This window comes from Danio rerio, chromosome 3 (genome assembly GCF_049306965.1).
Source record: "Danio rerio strain Tuebingen ecotype United States chromosome 3, GRCz12tu, whole genome shotgun sequence".
Classification (NCBI taxonomy): Eukaryota; Metazoa; Chordata; class Actinopteri; order Cypriniformes; family Danionidae; genus Danio; species Danio rerio.
In genome coordinates this window covers 17637771-17657684 of record NC_133178.1, presented here as the reverse complement: position 1 = coordinate 17657684, position 19914 = coordinate 17637771, and the positions used below count along the sequence as shown (strand labels likewise).

Below are 19914 nucleotides of genomic sequence, written 5' to 3'. Positions count from 1 at the left end.
CATTCTGGACACTTTGGCGTAAATCTATGGGATTTCTCAGCCATAGATCACCGCTAATAACAAAACACGGGCCGACAGCTGTAACATCAACAACTGCTATGTTTACAGCATAGTGACAGACTTATCTTTGCATATCCTACAGAAGATATAAAGAGCTGTCAAGTGTGCTACAGATGCAGTATATATCATAATCTTAAGCCAAGGTTGAGTTTGTTTTATCTGCATTTGCTTGCCTGTCTTTCCCCTTTACGCTTATCTGCTGTAACTTTTTTCATAGTGCTCTTCTACAACTTCTCCTCTTGGCAGGAATCACGAGTTTGACTGTGTGTCAAGCCAGTGTTTGCACTGGCACGATGGTCCCACTGTGGATTAGAGAGAGGACTCTTCCCCTGGTGGGCAACTGCTCAAACTCCTCATCCTGCTGTGCTAATATCCACTAAACCATCTGCGTTGTCTTATTCCTGCAGAGCCATCCACAGCATAACAGCTTTCTGCTACATCACAAAAATCTACTGCAGTTAACTTGAGCTAGCACATTTGTATGACATTGCTAAAAAGGAATAATAATATTGTTTGTATTATATGTTGAACATTATGAAATTCCAAGTTGGAAAAAGTTTCATGGATCCATGGAATAATATAGCTTCCATACACATTTTGAAACTTTTTATAAGCTTTCACCTTATTAAAAATACAAAATCGCATGTACATGCATCAAAATAAATATTCAAAACAATATTAAACAACAAAATAAACAACATAATTTTTTTTTTAAATTCAGTGAACTAGGACTGAATGTATCTTTTCAGTAATTTAGTCCAAATGGAAAGAGACAACTGTGTAAAATAAATATCTTAATTCATAAGCACTCTTTCCCAAAGACGAGAAAACCGAAAAATGTAATTTGATCAAGCATGTCCTCATGCTGGTTTGTGACCCATATTTCACATAGTGGGTGAATGAAGTGCGTGTCCAAGGAGGGCAGTCGTTAAAACTGAGGGGGTTTTTTTTAAATGAAAACAATCTGGCCCGCTCAGTGGGCATACTCTCTTGACAGGCAAAAGGGTCAGATAAAAGTTGTCCTACAAAGAAATGCTCTTATATAATCAAACATAAAAACCGTCCAAAGCACTTGTGTATAATATATAATATATTTTTACGATTGACTTATTACATCTTAAAGTTGCTTTTCTTCTTTTTAACATTTAACAATTTGATTTAAGATTATAATTTTATGATATTACTTTACCTGTAATGCAATCCTAAACTTCAGCAATTGTAAAGAAAGTCTTTTATTTCAGATTAAAACTAGGTACACCCCAATATGAAAATTTTGTTCGATACTTACAAAACTCGATTTATCTGGAATCTAATAAATTAAATATATGCAGATAAACCAAATCATGTATTCGTTTGCCAGAGTTGAATAACAAAAGCAAAACGCAAACAAATATAGTGGGCAATTGATTTTATATTTTATTATTAAAGCTTTAATGGCAGAAAACTTTCTACTTATTTCACAACTACAACTTGATTGGACAACTTGATATGACCATGACTATATAGCCATGTTGCCATCCACCAATTTATATGACCATTTTGGCATTACATTTTTTTATTTATTATTTTTTTATTATTAACAAATAAACAAATAAAAACACTGGATGCATAAGCCAAGATGTGCAACAATTGAGTAGGATTAAGTTTTTATCTGACAAGAAATATTTTCATAAACTAAGCTGGAAAGACATTTAGGGAGTAAATTCCAGTTTGCGCATCAAAAAGTTGCAATGGTTTTATTCCTTATTTATTTTTGTAGTTTTGGTATATATATATATATGTATATATATATATATATATATATATATATATATATATATATATATGTATATATGTATATATATATATATATATATATATATATATATATATATATATATATATATATATATATATATATATATATATATATATATATATATATATATATATATATATATATTAGTTTTTTAATAGTTTTGTTAATATGGTAAATCTACAACCAGTGATGTTCTTAAAATTTCACTGAATGAGTATTTTTATTTCACATTAAAGTTACTTAGGTGGGTATTACTACAATCATCAAAAGGGTTCTAAAAATAAACTTAAATATTACAAAAATGAAAAAGTCTGGGATACACATTTTCTTTGCCAATATTTTCGAACTTTAGATGGAAACATGGTTTAAGAATAATCATTTAAGAACAGACTAACAAGCCTGTTTGAAACAGGTTGAGGTTTTCCTCATCAAGCTTGTTAAGGAAATTAACTAATTTAACAAAGAGCCATAGAATAAAGGTGAAATTGTTTCAGCCATTAATCCAGATTCCCCCTTGGAATAATTACCAGCCCAATGAGGAAAAAAGAAGGACACCCTCCTGTCCTTGATATAATTTACAGCCTTGCTCCAAATCACCTCTTCCATATACATGCAGATCCATATACATGCAGATCTATGAAAAACAAAAAAAACTCATATACATCCTGCAAATAAACAACAATGCTATAGATTCACATTAGAATACCAACAACATCACATATTTTTAAATCCAAGTTAAAAACAGATCTCTTTACTATGGCACTATATTGGAAAAATATAACATTGCAATATTTTGTTACTATATACACTATGGTAATATGAATACAATTTCACCAGATGAATTCTCCATTTGGAAATAATTTATAACTTTAGACAGATTGGGATGATTCTGTAGGCATGTATAAAAAATTAAAAGCATAGATAAGTCCCATAAAGAAACAGTGTTGTATTGTTTTCTAACAGTAGATTGACAGTAGTACAGTGATTGAATGATAAAAAATAACAATTCAATACAACTAGTTGTTATTAAAGTACAATTTCTTTTTTTCCTCAAAATCACATGCAAATTCTAAATTATAATCCAGACTCAACATTGCATATCCTGTGATGTGACTATTGCGAATGATCACATTGCAATATTGATGCTGAAATTATATATTATGCAGCCCTACTAAGGCCTATGACTTGTGATGCGATTTATTGTTTGCATTGATAATATGTAGTTGTTTTTAATTGTGCTCTATAAATAAACTGAGATAAGAACAATGTCTTGAACTTAAACTCAAACATTTTTTTGAACTTTAAATGTCTTTTTGGCAACGTCTGGGCCATAAGATGCATGTTAATGGGAAAGAGTAAGACGCCACTGACAAACAGAGTCTGGTTCTTTAAAAAGCTCTTTAAACTGGACACCGAAATGAATTGGCAGCCGATGAAGTCTCAGCCTACTGATCTGCTTAACAGCTTTCAGCAAACACGACAGATAAAACAGCAGTTTTACACCATGTGGACCTTTACTACTGATCAAAGCAGCCACGACGGGCCTGTTTAACTTGACAGGCAACAAAAAGATTCTGCCTTATAGTCTTGTCAGTTTCAGACAGCCCAAAGAGTTTCACTTCTGACAAAACAGCTTAATTAAGGATAGAGAAATTAGCGCTATATTGCTCCCTTTCTTTTTTTGCCCTTGTCCTGCATCCCTAATATTTTTTTTTTTTTTAGTTTTGTGCGTTATCAAACTTGGATATTAAAAATATAGCATTGCTCAAGGACAGCTGTTGAGCCAGAGTTCAAAAATAGCTCTTTGTTTGCTGTGCTTCTAGAACGGCAAGTGCTGGAAAAGTTTTTTTTATATATGAAATAGGAGATAATAGTGACTGCAGTGTTCTACTTAACACTTAAAGTGGAAGTGAAGCAGTCAGTCAAGTTTACATTATAGATTTTCACTTCAATGAAAATATATATTACAAGCTCGATTGATGTAACCATTTTGAAGAAAATGGCATGTTTTACTAAAGTTTTTAGAGCTAGGGTGCCGCCATCTTGGAATATCACTATTTCTGATGTAATGAGGTTGGTTTTGTTCCTCAGTTGAGCAGATACAGTGGAGGTAATGGACTGAACACGGAGACTGCAAAGCCTAATATAATCCAATGCGTGACCTTGTGGGCGTGGAACTGGTGCAAATACAAGCATCAGATGTTTGTCTACACTTTAAATTGGTGAAAAGTGTGAAGAAATAAGAGGACAATTAAGTGAACAAAGCATGAACGCTGATCATTGAGAAATAATGTGCAATACATGTAAATTGGGTTATGCATGTAAAATAAATAACTGTCCCACTTCCTATTGTGTAGGATTATTCAGTGAATAAAATTATCAAATTTGACCTATAGTTATAAAATAAATGACCATTTATCGCATATTAGATTTACATTCCATATGAAAGTATAAATCAATAGCTATGTTTCCATCCAAAAAAATTAATTAAATTTTTCTGCAAAACTGGAATATCGCATAAAAGACATGTGAATAAAGCAGCGTTTCCATCCAACAGGTCAAAGAGAATAAAAACGTCACTCCCTGATTAACTGGCGCCAAATATCAACAGTAAAAACAGAATTTGCTGCTGTAGGAGAAGCTGCGTGAATCTTTTCTGTAGTTAATAAATGACACGGAGCACAGGCGCTCAATAAGTCTTGAGGTAATTAATAATATAATAACACTAATATTGAAATGGTTCAGGCGTTTTATAATGAACAAAACAACATTTCAGTTGTTTTACAATGTGCTAAGCCTGCTGGATTGTCTATTCACACACGTTTTAATAATCACATGATCTCTTATAACAAGTAACTTTGTTAATGCGTAAACTGAAATTTGTTTGGCCAAAGTGTTTCCATTGTAGTTTATGTGCATCCTACTCTGTTATGCACATTCAGTTTTTTATGCGCACTTTCAAAATGTATGTGCATCTTGGTGTTTCCATCAACTGATTTTTATGCGGATCTCCAAAATGCGCATAAAAATAGGTGAATGGAAACATAGCTACTGTGTATATAGTGGTTCCTTACCATAACGCAGTTCAACTTACAATTTTACATATTTCTTTAGTGCAATTTTTAAGTTGTTGTTGTTTTTTTTTTTTTTTTTTTTTTTTTTTTTTTAACAGTGCATTGTGTTCTGCATTTTGATTGGCTACAGACCATTGCTCTATACAAGAAGTTTGGCCAGAGGAGAAATTATCCTGCCAAACTGAGCCTGGTTTCTTTTGTGCCATGTCTCCTGTACTGTACAGAATATGTTGTGCTTGTCAGTGTGACTCTAAAGTGCTGTACTGTATTTGTTTGCAAGTTTTCTACCCAATAAACCCCACAATGTCGACGAAACGTTCTGCACTGTCAAGAGTACCTTTGGTAGCACCCAAAAGGCAGAGAAAGATGCTAACTACTGCACAAAAAGTTTGACTTCTGGACATGCTAAAGGTAGAAGTTACGCGGCCGTAGGGTGCTAATACCGATTAAATAAATCGTTTCGTTATATAAAGAAAGAAGATAACATAAGGATGACAGCATCAATGAGCTTTAACCACGATGCAAAAAGGTGAAAAAAAAAAACTGTCCGCAACAAGACCTTTGTGTATCGGTGACTGCAGGAAAAACGTTAATGCATGTCTGAGAAAAGTGTATTAAGTGTGAAGTGAGGGGTTTTAAAGCTTATACATCTTTTAATTGTAAAATTTTTTTTAAAAAAAGCAGACTACTTTGCAGATTTCACCTATTGTGGGATATTTTTTAGAATGTAATTCGCGTGATTAAGGAGCAACCACTGTATATCTATCTATATTGAATTATTCACTTATATTTATAAAAAAGGGTTTTGTTAAATTGACTATTTTTAGATGATAAATTTTCGGTTGTCGAAAATTTGGTATATCTCTAACATCAACACAATTCTAGATTCCCATTGTTGCAGATTTCTGCTGTGTGATAGGCTATTAGATCAATATAGAGTAAAGAAAAATTCCATAGCTTACCATTGTTATTAACGAAAATTTTATTGCGATTCGATATATTGTTTATCAGCTCAGCCTTACATTCTGAGTACAAGACAGTCAAAACGTAGTCAGTGTATATTGTAAAGCATAAATAACTTTTGCCATTTCACACTCACACATCCCTGGAAATGATAGCACTATTTGATGGCAACACTCACTCAATTTTGTCCATTAACAAAGTCCATAACGTTTTAAAGCACCACAGCTTTACAGAAAAAGAAGAAGAAGCAAAGACAACTAGTCATCCATCCTCACCCATCCTTACTATACAAGACAGAGATGTCATCCTCTGCTGAGGCAGGACGTTTCACAAAATGTACAGTTGTGCTGTAATAGGTGTGAAGAGTCGTAAAGCAGTACAAAGCAAAAAAAAAAAAAAAAAAAAGGCTATAAAGACCTTTGCTGAGTTATGCAGTTTTGAAATTCTTGGACGCTCCATTCCTGGAAACACATTGGCAGCTGCATTGCACAAAAGAAAGACATCCATAACATCCCTCTTTTGTGTGTCACAAGTGGGGAAAGAACAGCGTCATGGTCTGCCACCCACTCGGGGATTACAGAGAGGCAAGGTGTTACGTGAAGGCATAATATCCCTTCTTAATCTTCCTTTTCTAAAAGCTTATGCCATGAGGCTGCACTAATGTGTCAAACACCAATCCCGCAGGCCACCGGGGGATACAACTGACCACCGCTGTCAAATATTCTCAGGCAGACCACGTACAGCTCTGAGTCAAAGTCAAGGCACACCAAAAAGCAGAAAAAAAACAAACACATCTGCATTACAGTAGCTGTAGGGTCATGATTAACTCGGTCTCCAAAAGGGAAGGACTCGAAAGTAAAGAGAGCAAGGGATGGATTAAAGAAATGGCATTATAAAGACAAAGTTTGAAGGACGTATGGGCATTTAGATACAATTCAATAATCTGCAATTATTCCCAGAAACATGACGCTTCTCCAGAAACTGCCTTGAATGCACTTCTGAAGATTTAAGATGTAATAACAGGTGAAAGTGTTCGATCTTCTCATTTTTCCTCACACCATGGCGTCTGGAATAGATTTGCGCCTCATCTCTCTTTAATAGGACAGGAGACAGATTTGCATGATCAGCACTGATCAAAAACACAAGGCCAGATATGTGAACAAGGACACTAACCAGCTTCCTTTGATTTAAACAATTTTTTACTGAAAGTGAATGTCAATTAAAGATGAAACTAACGCAGCCGGTTAAGTGATCTCAGACCAGGCCAAGAATAAGCTTAAAAATGAAGCTAGTTTCAAGATGGTGGATTTATTTTTGTAAATGTCACTCATTTGCATGCAAATGTGACCTGACATTTTTGTGATCATGTTAAAACACTGAAGCACCAATGTGTGTTTAAAATCTGCTGGCATGGTAAATTTGACGGAACAGTCTCAAAGGGTGAATTCTTAATGAAAAACTTGAAAATAACAGTTTATTTATTTATTTATTTATTTTGTAATTTAATGTAATGTGTATTTATATAGCGTGTTTTATTGTATATGACCATACACCCAAAGCGATTCACAATTAGAAAAAGGGGGGGCAGGGGGGGCTCTCCACACCCCACACCACCACCACTGTGCAGCCTCCACTTGAACGATGCGAAGGCAGCCACAGGACAACAGTACCAGTGCACTCACCACAAACCAACTATTGGTGGAGTGGAGAGGCAGTGATATAGCCAAGTCGGTGGATAGGAATGATTGGGAGGCCATGATGGGTAAAGGAAGATAGAGGAAATTCACAGAATAGAATATCCCCCCTACTCTTTACGAGCAGTGCCATGGGATTTTAATGACCACATTGAGTCGTGACTTCGCATCCTAAAGATGGCACTCACTGACAGTATAGTGTCCCCTTCACTATAATGGGGCATTAGGACGCACACAGACCGCAGGTTGATCGACCCTTGCTGGCCTCACTAACACCACTTCCAACAGGAACCTAGTTCTTCCCATGTGGTCACCCATCCATGTACTGACAAGGCTGAGCCCTGCTTATCTTCAGTGAGTAACCACTCTTGGGCTGCAGTGTGATATGGCTGTAGTTGGCAAAGTCACATTCATGACAAATAAGCAGAATTATATGAAATTCGATTTATGACAAATAAAACAAACAAAAATAAAAAAAAAATTATATGAATGAGAAAAAACAAAAAACAACTTAACTTATTAGCAAAAAGTTAATGTTTTCAAATAAACTGCATTCGTGTTGAAATCACTTCAGGTTTTTATTTGATAAATTCAGATTTGAAAGTGTATTTCACTTTCACTTTCCAACACTGTAAAAAGATTATGACAAAAAGTCATGAATAAATGTTTTTGTTATTTTAACTCATTTTAATAAGTTAATTAGGTTTCAACTATATTTCATTAAGCTATGCAAAGTTTAACTTGATATTTTTATTAGGATTAATGCAATTAATTTCAGGAACATTTTTTATTATTTTAATGTATCATTATTTTATTTATTATTTTTCATTTTAATTATGATTTAAGTAACAAATAAAAAATAAATAAAATACTTTTTGGTAATTAAAGTTGAAAGAAAGTTTTTTTTCCCCAGTATTGAGGACTGGAAAATGCCTTTTTAAAATGGCAGAAGTCGTAAATATATCCTGTAGCACAGATTTTTCTGGTCTAAAAAAGCTCATAAAGTTGGTGGCTCAGACAGTCAGCCCCTTTGGACATTCCCAGACTCAAAATTGGCCAATTTTCCTCCTATACAACAACCGAGACAGGTGAAGGTGAAGGTGAAAGGAAGAGCTCCAGCGACACTCGGTTCATAAGCCAGTCAGATAAATATTTCATCAAAGAAAAGATGATTTATTTAAGAGCATGTCCAGAAGGAAAATTAATGATGGCCTTTGTAGTTTTGGGTATGGAAGATGTAGGTTTTGTCTTCTAGATGTATGTGTACACTAGAAAGGATCTAATAAAATAAACTCAATTACAGACGATACAGAACTGCATGTGATCTCATCTAAAAACTCAATACACGATGACAAACCAAGCATGAAGGGCAAAAAAAAGAAATCCTCATCTGTAAGGCAAGCACATATCAGCAAATATTCTTAAATCAGCATCATTTCCTGTGGTTAACATGCTGTAAGAGGCTTATCCAAGTGATGAGATTAAAAAAAGGAAAGAAAAAAAAAAGCTGAAACAATGCTTTTTATTGGCAGACAGGACAGCCACTTCCCTCGGTTGTGGAGATGAAGAAAGGTGGAGAAGAGCAAAATGAATCAGCACATCAATCACCGCAGCAAAGCTAAAGCAGAGCAGGAAATCACAGCAGAGGCTTGCACTGTGGTTCTGCGTGAATTTCAAGGGCACTCAACAGCGTCCTGATACACGGTGGGCAGGAGTCCACAGAGATTACGCAGAAGTATTAAGCGTCTCGTTTGTCTTTCTTACCTTTAGCCTTCAACCGGTGTGAGCTCAGCTCCCTGCCGAGACATAAGTGCTGCCAACAAGGTGCGTTTGTTTGACTGTGTAACAGGCACTGCTGCACTCACCAGAAACACTCGGTAGGCATCTTTGCGTCTTACAGGGCCCCAGCACGACTCTGTGTCATTGTATTTCACACTCCCGGCACTGCACGAGTGATTCCCACTGCGAGAAGGCAAACAATTAAACACTTGTGACCTCTGAGAATCGATTCCAGGGGTTTATACTGTTATATGTAGCACTGACAAAAACTAAAACACACATTCAAACTCTGAAGGACAATTTAGAAATGCTAGAGGGTTGTGAACTCAGAGCTAAAAAAAAAATCATTTAGACATCAATTATAAATTTGTTACGCTTTGTTAAGGTCTATGCCATGGCAAAATTTGTTTAGTTTCTTAACCTTGTACAGCCTGATATATGAAATTACACTGATAGATCAATGTTTTGAAACTGTTTGTTGAACCTTTAGAGAAAGCACAGGTATATAAAAGGTCACAGTTATTGAGGAAAAATGAAACAAACTTGGGTGAAATTGGACAAACTTGGAGGGACGCGTGTCCTAAAAGGTTGAAAACCCCTGGACTAGTGTATTGGGCATTGAACTCCATTGTGTTATAAATTGTGTTAAACCATGCTTTTATTGTAAGAATTTTACTATAAAATGTAATTTTTCCATTCATTCATTTTATAAATATTAATAAATTAGGAAAATTAACATGAAAACTTTAATGCAATAAAGTTTGGTATATTTATCATCGACCCACCACCCTCAACCAAGTTTGGTTTTTGGTCATTTATGAGAAATTTCAATCCTGTTTAGAGTTACAAACTGAGAAAAGAATGCAATTTTGTGTAGTTGTTTATTGCCTAAAGGTAAGATTTTTACCAATAATGTAAGACTTAAAAATTGAGTTAAAGAAATATAAATTGGTTTCCCAGAGATGGGTTGCGGCTGGAAGGGCATCCGCTGCATAAACATGTGCTGGATAAATTGACGGTTAATTCCGCTGTGGCAACCCCGGATCAATAAAGAGACTAAGCCGACAAGAAAATGAATGAGAGAATGAAATATAAATTGGTGATAAGCAATAAAATAAGTTAAGGCAGTACATCCGGAAAGTATTCATAGTGCTTCATTTTTTCCACATTTCTTTAAGTGTTACAACCTTATTCCAAAATAGATTAAATGTATTTGTTTTGTCAATTCTACACACAATAGATTTTTATAAATTGTTGCAAATTTATTACAAATAAAAACTTGAAAATCACATGTACAGAAGTATTCGCAGCCTTTGCTCAATACTTAGTTGATGTACCTTTGGCAGCAATTACAGCCTCAAGTCTTTTTGAATATGATGCCACAAGCTTAGCACAAACCCGTCTTTGGGAATTTTTGCCCATTCCTTTTTTCGAGTACCTCTCAAGCTCTATCAGGTTGAATGTGAAGGGATGGTGTACAGCCATTTTCAGATCTCTCCAGAGATGCTCAATAGGATTTAGGTCTGGGCTCTGGCTGGGCCACTCCAGTACATTCACAGAGTTGTTGTGAAGCCACTCCATGATATTTTGGTGGTGTGTCTCGGAGACACACAGACAATTCTTTTGTCTTCATGCTTGGTTTGTGCTGACATGCACCGTCAACCCTGGGAGGTTATATAGACAGGTGGATTTCAAATCATGTCCAATTAACTGAATTTACCACAGATGAACTCCAATTAAGCTGCTGAAATATCTCAAGAATGATCAGTGGTAACAGAATGTACCTGAGCTCAATTTAGAGCTTCACGACAAAGGCTTTGAATACTTACGTACATGTGATTTCTCAGATTTTTAATTTATTTTTTTTATAAATTTGCAACAATTAAAAAAAAATATCACATTGTCATTATGGGGTATTGTGTGTAGAATTTTGAGGAAATAAATGAATTTAGTCCATTTTGGAATAAGGCTGTAGCATCCAAAAATACTATCTTGACCTCCACAAAATGAATTAGCAAAGATAAATGTTTTATGACAATCTTATGACAAATCGAATTTCATTGTTTTGTAACAAATTTGTTAATGTCTATAAATAAACATCAGAATCCAACAAAGATACGTAAAGGGCAGAATTTCGATATGACCTCATTCAATGGCGTCAGTTATGTGTTAAAGCCCAGTATTTGTCAATTAATACTAGATTTACAAAAATCCAAAACAACTGGGCAGTGCGTACTTATGTCACAGCTGAAAAATTAAACAAGTTTAACCCAAACACCCAGTTAAAATGTAAAAAATGAGGTAATTTCATGAGCCTTTACAATAAAAAGTTTTTTAAAAAATTTAATTAATCAATAAAACAAGCTTTGACCGTATGCAAGTGGTCACATTAGAACAGACACGATAACAGCCATTCATTCAAATGCTTGCATTTATTACACCAAATGATTGTTTATATAAATAGTTGAGATGTGGAATGTAATAGTTTTACTAAAAAAAATAAAATAAAAAAAATTATTATACATTTATTGTATCTGCTCTATTATTTGTTATTTACACCATTGTTCTAGCTTTAATAAATTAAAAACAATAGATTACATAGAAAACAGAAGGTATTATTTACAAAACAAAACCAAATTCATTATGATGCACTGAGAATTGTTTTATGAATGAACCATTAACATTTAAATTACCTCTTAGTGCACACTGTACAGACTTTCACACATACAGTTGAAGTCAGAATTATTAGCCCCCCTTAAAAATTAAAAAATAAATAAATAAATAATATTTCCTAAATTGTGTTTAAAAGCAAGGACATTTTCACAGTATGTCTGATAACATTTTTTCTTCTGGAGAAAGTCTGATTTGTTTTATTTTGGCTAGAATAAAAGTAATTAAAAAAAAAAACATTTTAAGGTCAAAATTATTAGCCCCTTTAAGCAATTTTTTTCTGATAGTCTACAGAACAAACCATCATTATACAATAACTTGGCTAATTATCCTATCCTGCCTTTTTAACTTAATTAACTTAGTTAAGTCTTTAAATGTCACTGTAAGCTTATAGAAGCGTCTTGAAAAATATCTAGTCAAATATTATTTACTGTCATCATGGCAAAGATAAAATAAATCAGTTGTTAGAGATGAGTTACTAAAACTATTATGTTCAGAAATGTGTTGAAAAAAATCTTCTCTCCGTTAAACAGAAATTAGGGAAAAACATTTAACAGGGCAGCGGATAATTCAGGGGGGCTCATAATTCTAACTTCAACTGTATATAAATGGTTTAAATATAATGCAGATTTGGACAACTTTCTTTTCCAATTTACAACCGCAACCAATATTTAAACATGGGAAAGGGTAATAAAGCGGAGTTTAATTTAATGTATTAACATACAAATATCCAAAGATATTCAACTCACCATGCTACCTCCATCAGTGACACAGGCACAGCAGCGGCATAAATGGCCAGGTCTCCATACAGGTACACGATGATGCAGATGTAGAACATATTGACACCAACTGTGGAAAGAAGCAACATGTGTGTCATTCTAAAGATTCATGGCTTTACATAAAACGCAAACAGGTGGCGAGGTTCACTGAACATGAAGATGGGCGGCACCCATTCCTAAAAGATTCCTATGATGTTCCTCCCCAACACTCCATACCCACTAAACGCACAGAGCTGCATCACAGCTGTATAAATCACCCTAATTAAAGAAGCGAGCACTTCATTACGAAATTCCCCCCTCCCTCTCTTCTCTTCATTAACCCCACACTCCTCTTCACCTGTTCCTCCATCCATCCATCACTCCGTCCCTGCCAGTTGGAGATGAGATGGAGAGCATTCAGGAGGAAACACAAACCACACCACACATTCATCATCTCCGAAGCTCCTGTGAGGATCTCGAACGGTCCAACCGACCAATCAGGTCATTAATTACTCTGAAGTTGTCTAGAGTGAACGGACTATTAAAACTAGATTTAAAGAACAAAAAAAATTTACGATATACTCTTTTATGAGCCTAATTAAGTCATTTCTCCAACCACATTAAAAAGCAGCCAGTGCTGCTGTCAGTTTCAGTTCATTTTACTGAGATAAGTGGCGAAAAGCTGGCAGAAAACGTGGCAAATTATGAACACAAAGTCAATGGAGGGAATCTGTTACTTTAAACACAGATGTATTAAGGTTTCATAAAAATATCAGCTTTAAAACTGTTTTAACCCATTATTCTTACTTTATTCGACTTCAACATTCTATTCTGTGAATAGAAATGGCTTTTTTGATTGCTTTTATGCATTTACAGATAAAAAAAAATCATACATTGATACAATAAGGGTCAAAATAATATTTCACAACATTGGAGTTCTGGAACAACAAAAGCTCAATTCTCAATCGGTTAATATAAAATTTTAACAGTAACTGATTAAACCATGGAGACAGATCAGTTGTCAACTTTAAGCTTGCAAATTAACCGCAAATTCTTTTGTTACACATATCTGTGAGCAAGAATTAGAAGATATCTCTTTTTTTTTATAATTATATTTAATAGCAGAATTTGAGCAATAATAACTAGTTCACAGATCTGCAGTAAGGACTCCCCGCTGACCACCAGCATGAGAAATTTGAGACAATTAACATGTCACTTGGCTAAATGGGCCATGGCTACATTGTCACAAAATTAATACTCGCAAATATTTTTATATCTAGCCAATTTGAACATTCCATCTATTTTAAACCATAAAAGAGCAAAGTGACATGAAAGAACTTAAGAGCTATTTTCTGTGTGAGCATGGAAACTGGAGTTGAGCTCTATTTAGAGTCTTCTTGCTCTTGAATGGACAGATATACACAAGTGTCAAAATACTAGTGTTTTTGAGTGTTCTCAAAATCAGCCAGTAAGGTCTCAAGTGAACAAACCACTGAAAAAGAAATTAGATGAGTGCCATTAATGGATTTTATTATTATGGTTTAGTGACTGTGGCCCAATTTAAAAGCTGCTGCATGTGTCTTTGGCATCAATCCCAAGCAAGAGAGAAGGAAAGAAAGCAAATAAGAAAGCAAGAAATCGCTCAAAATAACTTTAGTCTGCACTGAAATCGTTTAAACTACCTGAAAAATTAAAATCTAACTTATAGAGACACAAAATAACCAATTTTACATTACATATTTTTGATTACAACGTGCCATTTACAATCCTTAATGGAATTAATCTTTTCGCTCTTTTTTTTTTTGTGTGTGTACTTAGGTACTCAGACTTGTCAGTATGTTTGCCTTTTGCCAGCTATATACACTCACTAGCCACTTTATTAGGTACATCTGTCCAACTGCTCGTTAACGCAAATTTTTAAACCAACCAATCACATGGCAGCAACTCAATGGTCAAGATGATCTGCTGCAGTTCAAACCAAGCATCAGAATGGGAAAGAAAGGTGATTTAAGCGACTTTGTATGTGGCATGGTTGTTGATGTCACGCAGGCTGGTGCGAGTATTTCAGAAACTGCTGATCTACTGGGATTTTCACGCACAACCATCTCTAGGGTTCACAAAGAATGGTCCGAAAAAGAGAAAATATCCAGTAAACGGCAGTTCTGTTGGCGCAAATGTCTTGTTGATGTCAGAGGTCAGAGAAGAATGGGCAGACAGTAAGGCAACAGTAACTCAAATAACCACTCGTTACAGCTAAAGTATGCAGAAGAGCATCTCTGAATCTGTCATGTCGAACCTTGAGGTACAGCACCAGAAGACCACATCGGGTGCAACTCCTGTCAGCTAATAACAGGAAACTGAGGCTGCAATTCACACGCTCACCAAAATTGGACAATAGAAGATCGGAAAACTTTGCCTGGTCAGATGAGTCTCAATTTCTGCTACGTCATTCAGATAGTAGGGTCAGAATTTGGCATCACCAGCATGAGAGCATGGATCCATCCTCCCTTTTGTCGATTCAGGCTGGTGCTGGTGGTGTAATGATGTCGGGGTTATTTTCTTGGCACACTTTGGGCCCATTAATACCAATTGAGCTTTGTGTCAACGCCACAGCCTACCTAAGTATTGTTGCTGACCATGTCTATCCCTTTATAACCACAGTGTACACATCTTCTGATGGCTACTTCCAGCAGGATAACACTACAAATCATAAAGCGTCAATCATGTCAGACTGGTTTCTTAAACATGATAATGAGTTCACTGTACTCGAATGGCCTCCACAGTCACCAGAACTTAAGCCAATAGAGCACCTTTGGGATGTGGTGGAATGGGAGATTCGCATCATGGATGTGCAGCCAACAAATCTGCAGCAACTGCGTGATGCTATCATGTCAATATGGACCAAAATCTCTGAGGAATATTTCCAGTACCTTGTTAAATTTATGCCATGAAGGATTAAGGCAGTTCTGAAGGCAAAAAGGGGTCAAACCCAGTATTAGTAAGGTGTACCTAACAAAGTGACCATTGAGTGTAATGCATTACAAATTTTCATTTGAAGTAATGCAGTGATCCACCTTGTAGCTGATTGGTTTAAGTGTTTTACAAAAAAACAAACAAACAAAAAAAAAAACAACCAACCCGACTGTAAAAGTGGAGAGGCACTAACACACGTTCTTACTGATGATAACCAGTAATTGATCAAAACTACACCTAAAATTTCATTGATTAAACTCTCTCATCAAAAACTACAAATCCAACACGAAAAAAAAGACAATTTAACAATTTAAACACAATTTAAAGTATCGGCCTCGTATGTAGCATAAACAGTGACGCATGAATTCAATGCTAAGGAATTGCAGTTATGGTTGAGAGTTTTGAAAAAAAAATCCCATTATGAGCAAAGGCAATAATCTTAGCAAGCACAACCAAAAACAAAATCAATCATGGACTAATCTATCTCCTCTGTGACATTATCCGAAGCAGTCTTCCAATCAACCTGTCAGTGGGAAGGTTACAGCCACTGCGAACAGCCCAGATAAACCAGCGGCCATGAACAATCCTGTCCAACGATGAAACCAACTTTCCCGTTGTTCATTTCAATCCAGAGCTGATACAAATTACATTTAGCTTATGAGAGTAATTGCACCCAAACAATCAAGCCCATGGGTATTCCGTGTAAAAACAACCCTCCCTGACAATCCTAAAGTCCATTCACTAACGTTAAACCTCTTAACTACCTTTTATTTAGACATATACAAGCCTGCGGTTTCTTCCCACTGAATGGCAGCTCACGGATTGATCGTCCCATTACAAAGGCTGCATTTAGCAATTGCACTAGCACTAAAAAGACAGCATGTCCTAAGACAGGAGGGCAAACGTGTATTATATTTAAACCTACAATCAATACTGAAGTCACACTAACTAAACTAATCTCCTTCACAGTGAGTTACGCTTCCATTTAGCACATTTATGAGCAGAGTCGGCTATGCCGCTCAGGTAGTCATTAGTTTCTCCCAAGTGCACCTCCAAAGTGGCCACTTCACTCCATCTTATGCTGTTAAAGGTCAGCGCACGGCAAGCTATTTTAACACATCACGCTTAATAGAATAACAAAGAGTCGACAGGGTGAACGTGTGACGTCCGTGCTGAGAAAACACTAAGCTCAGGAGCTACAAATGTGTGTTTTTGTGCACCGCATGCGAGTGTGTGCAGCACATAAGAGGCAGGGATGATCAGGTTTGCTAAATGATGAAACAAGTGCACCACCTAGTGGGGGGCTTCAGTCATCACATGCTGTGGATCTTTAGATAATTCATTTCTTTTACATTAAAGACAAAGAATTTATGGATTTAATTTGTTTTGTTTTGTAGATGCAATATTTATGATCATCATGTGACCCTGGAACACAAAACAAGTCTTATTTTGCATAGGGAATGCACTTTATAGGTCTAAATGATCGATTTTTAATTAATTAAAGATCATGTAGATATATCAAAATGTAATTTTTGTTATGTAATGTACATTGCTAGGAACTTTGCTATAGTCGTCCCATTTTGGAATAAAAAAAATTAACGGCCTAATCTAATTTCACTTTTTTTTTTTTTTTTGTTAATTGTTTTACCTTTCATTCAATAAATAACATTTTCCTTTAATAACCCAGGTAAACATTGCTTTACAGAATGTGTTTTGATTCACATATGGTCTATATTCAGAACAAAGTCAGACTTAATTATTAATTATATATTATAACATTTTAAAATTGAAGCAAATACACTACCTGACAAAAGTCTTGTCGACAATCCCAATTGTAATTGCAAAAAATGATAACATGACTTCTTGTTGATCACTTGGAAATATGGCAGAAGGTGCATTTTACAGATGAATCATCTGTTGAACTGCATCCCAATCATCACAAATACTGCAGAAGACCTATTGGGACACGCATCGACTCAATTCTCACAGATAATCAGTCAAGTTTGGTGAAGGAAAAACCATGGTTTGGGGTTACATTCAGTATGGGGGTGTGCTAAAGATCTGCAGAGTCAAAAGCAACATCAACAGACTGAGGTAGACATTTGTGCTGCCCTTTACATTACAAATCACCGGACAAACTCTTCAGCAGGATAGCGCTCCTTCTCAGTCTCCAAATCAAAGTTTCTAAAAGCAAAGAAGGTCAAGGTGCTCTAGGTTTGGCCAGCCCAGTCATTAGACATGAACATTGAGCATGTCTGGGGTAAGATGAAGAAGGAGGCATTAAAGATTAATCCAAAGAGTCTGGAACTCTGGTGGTAAGAATGCTTTCTTTGCCATTTCAGAAGACTTTATTAATAAGCTAATTGAGTCATTGCAGAGATGTATGGATGCAGTCGTCCAAGCTCATGAGAGTCATACACAATATTAATTCTTTTTCCACTGCACCATGACTTTATATTCTATACTGTATATAATTTTGTTAAGTGACAAGACTTGTCTAAGCAAAGTCAGACCTCAATGTCTTTATTAAATAATAAAAAAAAATGCATGATCATATTTTATTTTGTTAAAATAAGCGTGATCTAGAGGCCTTTGCCTTTCATGTAAGCCACTTTTGATATAAAATGATCAACTAAAATTCAAGTTATTATTTGTTGTTCCTAAAACTGAAAAGAAGACAAGACTTTTTTCAGGTAGTGCATACATTACAACATTTGCAATTTTAACAAATTTACATGCAATTCATCCTCCATATTTAACCCCCAGATGCAGATTTTCAAATAGTTGCTCCTCAGCCAAATATTGTCATATGCAAACAAACCATACATCAACAGAAGCTTATTTATTCCACTTTTAGATGATGTACAAATCTCAATTAAAAAAAAAATGACACTTGAAACGGTTTTTGTGCTCTGGTGTCACATATTTCAATCATTAGATCTAAATTTTCCACCACTGACTTTAATCACACATTTTTTTTAAATATAAAATAAACGTATGCCCGCTCATCTTCAATTTGAGTGTAAATATTGTTCATTTTGGTGGGATTTTTTGCCTTAAGCCCCTGTAACGTTTTGTGTAGAAGGCCATTTCTGATGTCTGTCCTTTACTTGATGGTTGGAAAAGATGCCAAAAGCAATGCTGTTGAGATATTACAAGGCGGCTTGGGCCACTGTTGAGTCAGCCTTTACGTAACACCGCTTGTGAAATGATGCTTAGGAGGGCAAGAATCCTGAAAATAGGAAGCAGTATAAAAGACGCCTCTGTCTGTAGTTCAAGGTGAACATGTCTTCTTCAGATTCATCATAAGCTTCTCATTACCCGAGTTGTCCGTCTTTAAACAAGCTTCTCTTTTAAGCAAGCTTCTCCTGTAATTACTTCTATTACAGTAGATAACAAATCTTCTTGAGGTCATTATAACCAAAAGCAATTTTACTATTTCTAAATTACACCCCATTAGTAGCAAATGACCTTGTTCTGTGTTACAGAACAATCAGGCAAAACTTGACCTTCAGAAGCCATCCTTTGAGGCCTGTTTAATAGCCTAATAAAGTAAATGTCTTAAGTGAAGATTATACTGTAGTACATAATGACACAAGAAACCTTACCTTTGTTAAAAAACATGGAGGCCATCTGTCCCATCTCGACTCTCTCCACAATGTCAAAGTGGTCTATATTCGCGGCACGCTCTGTTATATCAGATGACAAAACCAACAATGCCCTTATGATTTTGATCTTGGCTAGCACTCCACAGCATAATATTGACAAAGGCACAATATAATACAAACAGTACTTACGGACGGACAGAATTGGCCGTGTCTCCACGGGTTCGGAACGTCCCCTTATAATGACCTCATCATCGGAATAGTCTGAGCTGGAGTCACTGTCATTAACCTTAAAATAGTTATGACAACAAAAATGGTTCATTTCATAAATCAAGGACTTAAAAAACGTTTCAAAATCTATTTTAAATAATGACTGTGCAATTCAATTTTTTGTATCATCACAGTTTTCACACAAACACAAAAAAAACATGTACACTTAAACAAAAGTCTTGTCGTCTATCCAAGTTTTAGGAACAACAAATAACTTGACTTCTAGTTGATCATTTGATATCAGAAGTGGCTTATACGAAAGGCAAAGGC

The 19914-nt window shown here is 35.3% G+C and overlaps 1 protein-coding gene across 3 annotated transcripts in view; it reads right to left on the bottom strand.

Annotated features, from left to right (window-relative positions):
* tmem104 (transmembrane protein 104) overlaps window positions 1–19914 on the bottom strand; it is an 80277-nt gene that overhangs the window by 45358 nt on the left and 15005 nt on the right. For all 3 annotated transcript variants that reach the window (XM_688664.11, XM_073944284.1, XM_073944285.1), the window contains exons 5-8: window positions 19567–19663; window positions 19378–19458; window positions 12788–12887; window positions 9455–9551 (exon numbers count right to left, since the gene is read on the bottom strand). In XM_688664.11, coding sequence (XP_693756.3) covers window positions 9455–9551; window positions 12788–12887; window positions 19378–19458; window positions 19567–19663 — 375 coding nt within the window. The remainder of the gene's footprint in view (window positions 1–9454; window positions 9552–12787; window positions 12888–19377; window positions 19459–19566; window positions 19664–19914) is intronic.